Source organism: Mytilus californianus, unplaced genomic scaffold (assembly GCF_021869535.1).
Source record: "Mytilus californianus isolate M0D057914Y unplaced genomic scaffold, xbMytCali1.0.p SCAF_8, whole genome shotgun sequence".
NCBI classification, from domain to species: domain Eukaryota; kingdom Metazoa; phylum Mollusca; class Bivalvia; order Mytilida; family Mytilidae; genus Mytilus; species Mytilus californianus.
Window position 1 is genome coordinate 71,024,427 of NW_026262734.1, and position 9,439 is coordinate 71,033,865.

The 9,439-nt window shown below is 33.7% G+C and overlaps 1 protein-coding gene across 2 annotated transcripts in view; it reads left to right on the forward strand.

The window, feature by feature from the left end:
* LOC127712161 (uncharacterized) overlaps positions 1–2,808 on the forward strand; it is a 66,645-nt gene extending 63,837 nt beyond the window's left edge. The window contains exons 8-9 of one of the 2 annotated variants that reach the window (XM_052218447.1): positions 473–975; positions 2,351–2,808. In XM_052218447.1, the coding sequence (XP_052074407.1) occupies positions 473–975; positions 2,351–2,751 (904 nt within the window). In that variant the 3' untranslated portion in view covers positions 2,752–2,808. Of the gene's footprint in view, positions 1–472; positions 976–2,350 lie in introns of those variants that run through there. The other variant, XM_052218448.1, reaches the window with a different exon arrangement.
* The last annotated feature ends 6,631 nt before the right edge of the window (positions 2,809–9,439 follow it).

Sequence of the window (9,439 nt, forward strand, 5' to 3'; positions counted from 1 at the left end):
ACACGTTCTCGCTGAAAAAATGAAATGAAACAATTATCAAAGAAAGCAAAAAGTATAATATTTTTTATAATGAAATTTTATATTTTTGTGTAATTCATATTAAACAAAACACAACAAGAATTAATAGCTGAAATTGAATTTCTCGTTCACATGGTTATAAAGTCAGTTATATTCTTCGATTTAACTTCCATATTGAAAAAAGCTTTGCGTTATCCAAATCAATAAATAAAGTATTTTTAAAAACATTTTTGTAAAGTAATGAACTTTTCTCTATGATGCAGCATAGGAATCAATAAACCTGTCAAAAAGCTATAGCAACTTCATAGTAAATATTGTTCCTGTTTGCAGATATGCCAATATGTTCGGCAAGAATATTAGGCGTCCTTTTCTATATGTGTAACTGTAGTATAATGCAAGAAACGTTTAAACAATTTTCACTTCTTTTGAGAGTAATAATTTAAGTAATTGTCAGTTTTCAGATTGCATGGATTAAGCCTGGTATAAATCACCGAGAGATTAGAGACGATGCTAAAATTCTCATGAACATTCAGCACGTTTGTAACATACTCATTTTTGCACGGAAAGAATCAAACTTCAAGTTTGCCATCAGAGTAGAATGCATTCCAGAATACAAAATTCCAGCAATGAAACAAAAAAGGGCGCATGAACATCATTTTACAGAAATAACTGATTGTCGATCTAAAACTGTTCAGATCCACGAAGATGAACGACTTCGTCTAAACTATGTTGTAAAAGCTGAAATTCAACCACAATATACTTTCGTGTACAAAGGATCTTTTGACACAAATTTTGCTCTGTTGGCAATCGATCTACCAAAAGGAGGACGTATTGGAGCCTTTGAAAACATGCAGTTTGACCTAACGTCAGACAAGTATGTAAAGATACGAATTCATCAAACCAACCTACCACTATTGAAACTGTCAAAACTGAAAATTCCTAACAAACCGGTCGAAGGTAATGCTGGCATGATATCATTGTATATTATATAGATTTTTTGTTTAAATTATGAGTTGAGAGAAAGTATTGTTTCTCCATTTATAAACTCACTTGGTCCAAGGACATATGAGCTTTTGTCGTCAGTTTGCGCTTGTCGTCAATTGCAAGCGTCTGTACGTTAGCTTTTCAATTCCGAGCCTTCTTCTTGAGAACCTATGAACAGAACCAAACTTTACAGAGATGTTCGTCGTGTCTGGTTTTTTTTTTCCGAGTGTTGCTATACTTTCGTGTCATTTTGCTTTTCTTTGCAAGATATACTAATGAAGTGTTGTTTTTTTGTTCTGATGAAAAACTTGTACGGTTTCAGAGATAAAAAGGGGTCAAATTGGTCTGATTTGAAAGATCTTTTTGAAGATAGAACCACTGAACATATTAACAGCAAACCTTCGAGATATGTTCCTTTGAAGTCCTTAAACAAACATTAAATATTTCAAAAATTCGAAAAGGCCGTCAGCAGGGGTTAAAATTTACTTTGAAACGCTTATAAATGTGAATTAAGCTTTGATTTATATTGTGGACAAATGAAAGGAAATAAAACAATCCACGCAGAAATTTTCATTAGAAGGTATTCTTTTTATCATATTTTATTACCTGTTTAATTTTGTTTGCTATTTGGGCAAAATACATCCAAGTGAGACTCAAATTCTTACGTAAGAGCCTCTTGTCATAATTCATCACTTATTTTTATTAATATTCTTTTTCTTTTCTTTTTTAAGCTACTTCCCTATACAGTCCTTGAATGGTGTAAAACTAGTATTTGATATGGAGTATTATACATATAGTTACCACTACGCCCTCCCCCCTCCCCCGTTGATTACGATATGCATCAGTTCGAGATAGCTTAATGTTTTTTTTTAAATTAAAAATACAACTATCGAGTTAACTAGGCTGTATAAAAATATACATGGTTGTAACGTAGTACATTATGATTAGTGGCATGTAGACGGAATACCTTGCAGAGCAGCTGGTTTTTTGCCAGTCGTAAAGTACTATAATTAATAACCATGCAGTTACATCATTTTTTTTAATGATATAAACATGAATATGTGGCAGCTGTAATGCGACTGATATTCTGTATTGGATAACTTAGTCGCATGTTAAATAAGTGAACTTCAAGACTAATTCGTTTTTTTTCAAAGAGATTTACTCTCACAATACCAAGCTGTAATGTAATTTAATTGTCTTGTCAACATTAAGCCACCTGTATTAAAAAAGGAAATGTGGTATGGTTGCAGATTCTATATAGAGAATTCTCTTCGATATTGTTTTTTCATAATGAAAACCCTTTAGTTCGTGTTTTGACAGAAATTGTATTTTTTATTTTAATTTGTAGAAGGAGATTCTGAGTTCTTTGCAGACAGCAGTTTGATTGTTCTTGCCAAACATTTAACAAATAAGTTGCACGAAGTTGGGCAATTTGGCAGAGAGTTAAAAATACCGACTGCAGTGATAATTGGTTTTGAAGAAGAGTTTAAAGTTCACACCACTGGTTTTCTTCACAGACTTCTTCAGTTTTGGCTTGATATGCCCGAGACACAAGAACAAAGTAATATGTTTACGTTTCTTTTAGCTGCCATAGATAAATCCATGCAAAGCATCAATACTAAATGGACAACAAAAATCATGACTCGTGTTCACAAAGAAGGGCGTGCGCTGACGGATGATGATTTCAAAGGGAAAGACGCCGCTGAAGCTGACAAAAGCAAGGAATTTTCGGTTCAGACATCTAAATAAGTCAAAACTGCATGTTGTTTATAATAAAATTAAAAGAGTAATATTCTCATTTTGTAAGTGCTTGTTTTTTTCACTCTCCTTTTTTTACTCCTGCCTCAAAAGCTTGATAGAATGTAGCTACTCTGAGGGTGGTAAAAGGATGGGGGGTGGGGGGTCTGAACACGGAAACACGTGAAATAAAAAATCGCAAAAACGTTGCACGAAAAATAAAAATCGGGAAAAACAAAGCACGAGAAATAAAATCGTAAATATCAAGGAAAAAAGTACTAGAAGTTATTACTCAGCCGTTCTTGAAGATCATGCAGTCATTATTAATGGACATAAAGACCGTGCGGTCACCTTTCAGCGTCCGCTAGTTGCATCTGATTTGAAAAAAATATTATTCATAGTAATTTAATGGACTTTATTACATACCATACATATACAATATAATTGCAAAAGTAGAATGGTAACAATATACATCAAGTTCTATTAGATTACACAAGTTTCAGAAGGTGTTATAACACATATAAATACACATAAACGTTAATTCTCGCGATAATACCTGCTTCGCATATTCGGAAGAAACCACTAAGCATTTGATTGCATATCTTGGGGTATTATTTTGTGCGCTCATAGTTGGCCGAAATATGTACGAGGGGACCATGTACAAAGCAAAAGTCAGCACAAAACTTGATCAGAGCCAATTGGAAGTTTTTTTTAACAAGCCTTACAAGGTAACAATAATCCTCAAATTCAATCAAATTTTGAGGAGACCCTTATGCATCGTCCACTTCTAGACCGAAAACCAAGCATAAACGAAAGACAATCTGGTCTGCTATTGAGAAGGTCAGTTTCAGTAACTGGCATAGCTTACATCCTAGTCGGATTCGTACTCAGAGTCAGGTTCGTATTCGGATGCTAAATCATGGTTATTTTCGTCGTCTAATGGATTCCTTGTTTCATCATCTGTGATCTTCGCGTGAACGTCTGGGAAATGGGCATCGAATTTTTCTGTACAATCTTTGGTAACGTACAAATTCAGCGGCAATGCTCCGGCCTTAAACTTGGTGGTTTCCTGTCGGACACTTCGTTGCCTCATGCATTTCTCATTTTCGTTTACCCATTCTCTCATCTCTATCTTCTGTATTGTGCTTAGGTGAAGTCGTGGGAGTTTGGTAAGTTTCATCTCGTGCGTCACGAGTGCGTGTTCTATAATTCCTATAAGATTAGTATCAAACCCTCTGTACTAGTGCGAGTGTGGCTCTCCTCTTATACAGGTCTATCATTTTATCGTCTCATTCGACAGACTTGCATCGTTTCCCCGAGACCACAAAATAGGAGAAGGACTGAAAAGATTCTTTAAAGACAATGCAATAAAGAGAATACGGGAGAGGAATAATTCCTGTATACCTTTTGTCTTTCATTATCCATTTGGACATCTTAATGTAAGACCATCAACATCTACATGCATCTGGTATGCTCATGACCGTAACTGGAAATAATTATCTCGGAGTTTATAAATGGTCCATGGATACCTTGTAAGATTGGGTTCAGAATAAGTGGTTTCTATTCCAGATGGAAACTTTCCTCTGTGCTAATGGTAAATACTTTGGTCCCATCTTTCCCTTTTCTATCCTTCCGACTGTTACGGAGATGTTGTCCCCCAAACATTTTTTCGCCACTTCCTCATTAAGCCCGCACGTATCACGTTTTTTTTTAATCATGTGATTCAGCGGTTGACCAAGGTCAACCTCTACCCGTTGCCTTTCTTTTGCTAAAGGCGGTTCACTGCTATTACTGCTGTTATAGAAATATATAATGCATTCAACAATCTGTTTTGAATTTTCCTCCATTTCAACTTATTGATACTATTATTTAAGTACGTATAGGCTATTAATGAAGAGAGCAATTAATATCCTGGGAACCCGTTCATTAATACATAATTTAAAACAATATCCGGGCTGACTTTGAATTAGTCCCGGTTTACTTTTTAATCAAATGCGGGACAAGCACGTGAAATTAAGAGTACCGACACGAAAAACGGAAAATAAATAAGGGGAAAAACGAAGCACGCACATCGAACCAAACACGAGAAAACGAGAAATAAAACGTCAAAACACGAAAACACGTGAAATAAAAAGGCCGAAAACGTTGCACGAAAATAACCCTTTACCACCCTCTACTCTGCATGTAAATCATTTTAGTGAAGTAGAAAGCATATACTAGTATTAGATGCATGTGTCTATTACATACTGTAAGACTCCTTATAGTTTTCGGGAGAGAAAAATTGCAGGCAACGGCTATACCATATTAAAAAAGTGTTTATTTTAACCATTTACAAGCTATCTGTCCCCTCAAAGGAAAAGTTTTTTCAAAGATTTCAACTTGATAATCTGATAAGCTCCCGAAGCTTATTGATTTTAAACAAATGGTTTAGTTTGTTTGCATTTTTGTTTACTTATCATCGTAATTTCAGGTTGGGCATTGATGACCGAGTGTACTTAGTAGTTCATCGACAGTTATCAAAAGCCTGTCAACACTGATATTGAGTTCGAAACCTGTTTCAGCTAAGTGCGTTCGACTCCCATCTTGACTAGGATTGCCAGTTTTTCTGTCGAAGGTCTGTGGTTCCCTCCCATACATCAAATTCCTCCACCAAATAATAATAAAAAGTGACCGCCATGATATAGCCAAGTGTCCTGAAAGTGGCGTTAAACACCCAACACTCAATCAATCAATCAATCAATCATACTTACACTTTGGGGGAAATCTTACTAACGCTATCGGATATATCCTAGCAAGAATTTTGTTTATTTTCCCTTAATTGTGAAATAACCGAATGAAACTTATCACTTATCATGAGCAAATCGACTGGTGTCACATGTGGAACAGTATCTGCTATCTTTCCGAAGCACATGAAATCATCCGTAAATCACTCCTGGTTTTTGTTAAGTTCGTGTTGCTCAGTCTTTATTTTTTTATATGTAGTATTGCGTTGAATGTTGTTTGTCTTTGAGGAATAAGTCTTAACTCTCCATTAACCGTTTAAGGTTTTAAGGGCCATAATACCAAACAATAACCAAATTTATGCTCCTTTTTTTCTCAACTATATCATATACGGAAATGTGGTATGATTGCCAACACAGAGACAAACTATCTATAAAAACCAGGACTATATGGTGTGAACATGTATAGGTCAATGATCAGTAAAACCGATACGGTATAGTAAGAAAAAGAAAAAGAAAAAAAAAAGAAAAAGAAAAGAAATAGAAATAGAAATATAGAAATAGACATAGACATAGAAATAGAAATAGAAATAGAAATTAGAATAGAAATTCTTTACCAATCTTTGCGGGTTTTCAATTTCATACCGTGCAATGATTACAATGATATAAACGACCAAAGACTAGTATGACAAAATGTGAAACAATTCGAAAGAGTAAGCCAACGGCTTGATGTTATAATGGTTTATAGAAAAACGATGAGGGAAAACAAATATGACTGTCATCAACCAACGAAAACCTCTTAAATACCGTGACATGGCTTAGGACAGGTACATAATGAATGTCAGTTTATTTATGTTTATCTTATTGTTCACAAATGACCAGGTCTAAAAATAATTTAGACTTTGGTTTCACTACAAACCAGTAAAAGTCTGAAATGGCCTATATCTGTACTCGACTGTACTGATTTTTACTCGACCAGTCTGAATTCGTCTGAATTTTACTCGACATTACTCGACCCCAGTCTTAACCATACTCGACTGTACTGATTTGTACTTGACCCTTATCTTTGCCATTGAAAATAGTCTGAACTATTACTCGACCAGTCTGAAACAGTCTTAACCCATTCTCGACCTGTACTCGACCTATTTTTTTCAGTCTAAACCATACTCGACCAAAGGTCTGAACAATACTCGACCAGTCTGAACCATACTTGACCAAATAACCTCTACTTTTTCTAAATTTTAACTGTTAAAATAAATTTCTTTTTAACTGACATGACAACAGCCACAATGAAATAAAGATATATTATAAAAACAGATTTTTACATTCTTACATGATTCTCAGATTTATCGAATAGAGATAGTTAAATCAAATTATCTTATATAATAATTTAATTATATTAATTTTAAAGTTTTAGAGTTTTGTTAAAAAAAGATTTTCTTTTACCTAAAAACCACACCTATACTGAGGGTAATTAAACCTTAATAAGGTGCTTCTTGTTTGGCATGTGTTTTTTTTAAATTAATTTTCCTAAATTCCTAAATAAAAACTACATAGGTTTCATGGTTACATACAAAAAATGTACAATAGTTATATAATTATCTTTTTAATGAGGTAACAACAGCCAACAAAATCACTGAAATTGTTTAACCTTATTTTAGAAATATATCTTTTATTATAATTTGGGATATATTATATACAATATATATCAATAAGGGATAAAAATTAAAGAAATTAATAAAATTGTTCTTCTGATTAGTAGGGAAGTATAAAGTAATACCTCCTGCTTGGGGCAAACTCATGAAAAAGATCACACCTGGTCAGAGAGTATTAAATTCTAAATAACATTCATTCAAAATTGCAACATCCTGTGAAACTTAAATCGCAAGGCCTTTTGAATTCACTAGATAAGTAATACACGAGTTTAAGAAAAATAGGGCTTTCTTTTTACCTGTAAAACACACATGTACAGAGGTAATTAAACCTTATTAAAGTGCTTCTTGTATGCCATGTCTTTAATTTTGACAAAAATTATTTAAATTTAATTGAAATAAATTTTTACTGTAGCTTTGGAACATATTTCCTTTGTTAAAAGTTTATCACAGGATTACTATGGAAGTTCTATTATCATGATTATATTAAATTCTTGGTTTAACAAAACAAAGGTGTCTTTTTTTAAATTTTTTAAGTTGCTTTATATGCTATTTTATATATATTTTAATAAAAAAAATGTTCACTGCATTATTAACTAAACTCAACTGACACCATAAATCTATACGAGGCTTAAGTTAATTGTGAAAATTGTCCAGTAACCATAAAATATATCTGAAACATTCAAAAAAATTTGAATAACATTGGAAATATTAGTCACAATTCAGTTTTGAGATTATTTGATCAGCTTGTTTTATTTCTATTTTAAAGGTGATATATATGTATCAAATTGAGAATGGAAATGGGGAATGTGTCAAGGAGACAACAACCCGACCATAGAACAGACAATACAATGTATGTATATAAGTGTTGATGAATATGGTGATGAAGTTATATTATGTTTATTGTGAAATTTTGGTTTCAATGCTATATTGAATACATTTTTAATTTCAAATTGTTGTTCAAATTTCTTGCCAGGGGAAATAGCTGTTGTTAAAAACAGTTCCTAAATTGATGAAATACAATAGATAGATACAAAATATAGGTCTAGTTTGGTTAAGACTTGGTCGAGTATGGTTCAGACTAGGTCGAGTATGGTTCAGACTAGGTCGAGCATGGTTCAGACGCGTATAAAATGGTTAAGTACTGGTCGAGTACAAGTTCAGACTGTTAAGTATGGTTCAGACTACAGTCGAGTATTATCAAGTAAATTTCAGACCAATTCAGACAGGTCGAGTAAAAATCAGTACAGTCGAGTACAGATATAGGCCATTTCAGACTTTTACTGGTTTGTAGTGTTTTGTACGCCTTCTCACACTCGTCGCAACATCTTTTCATTAATGTTTAATTATTGGATTGTTTGAAAATAAATTTTTTGTTTTAGTTTTTTCTGTCTTCTTCATATAGAGGCCATGTTTAAAGATGTCTTCAGAAATTAAACCTCAAAATATGGAATCAGGGATGTTGCCACTCCTTATAAATAATGTACATCTGATTCAACAGCAGTAATGAACCTAAAATGGTTTGGATTTTTTTCGATTCTGCGACAGTGTTGTCTCCAAAGAGAGACATAGAGATCCTAGATTCAGTTATCGGCGTTGTCAGCATTTAGGTTCAGTCTGTGGTTTAGTTTTTTTTCCAACTTTGTCAAACCTTTCATTTAATAAAATGTTAAATATCTTGAAAAATGGTCAGATCCTGACCCTTGATATTATTTATTATCTCGACAAGACCTTCCCGGGAACCATATGTAATGCCTTTGGTTATGTGAACCATACAGTTTGTCTGTGGGTAGTGATTTACTGGGTGTTAGTTATGCCCCAACCCCTCATATCATAAATGGTTGAATATATTGAAAACAGTAAGGATTCCCTCCAAACATGCCCAACAACCTGTAATATATATGTAGGACTCGGAGGTGCGATGGGGACGCTGAAGTGCGATGATCATGCTGAAGTGCGATGGTCACGCTGAAGTGCGATGGTCTGCCGTTTTGTCTTTTAACATTGACGTGGTGTTTGAGATGGAGATCTGAGATGGGACTATGATAGAGCATTATAAATGGATAGATCGCGTGTCCCAACAAAGCATTTTATATTTCCTCCAATTGCTGTAAAAAAAAAATATAAAGATGATCTATCTTATTCCTTGCTGTCATTCACAGCAGCCAAATATATTTGTTGCTTATTTTGTGTCAATTTGACTAAGCAAGTAGTATTTGATTTCTAATATCTTCCTTGTTTTTCAGTAATTGAAATTAGTACTGGATTTAATGGACAATAACATTTGCATGAAGCGTTAATAGTGGTCAATTTCTAAACGCTTGTATG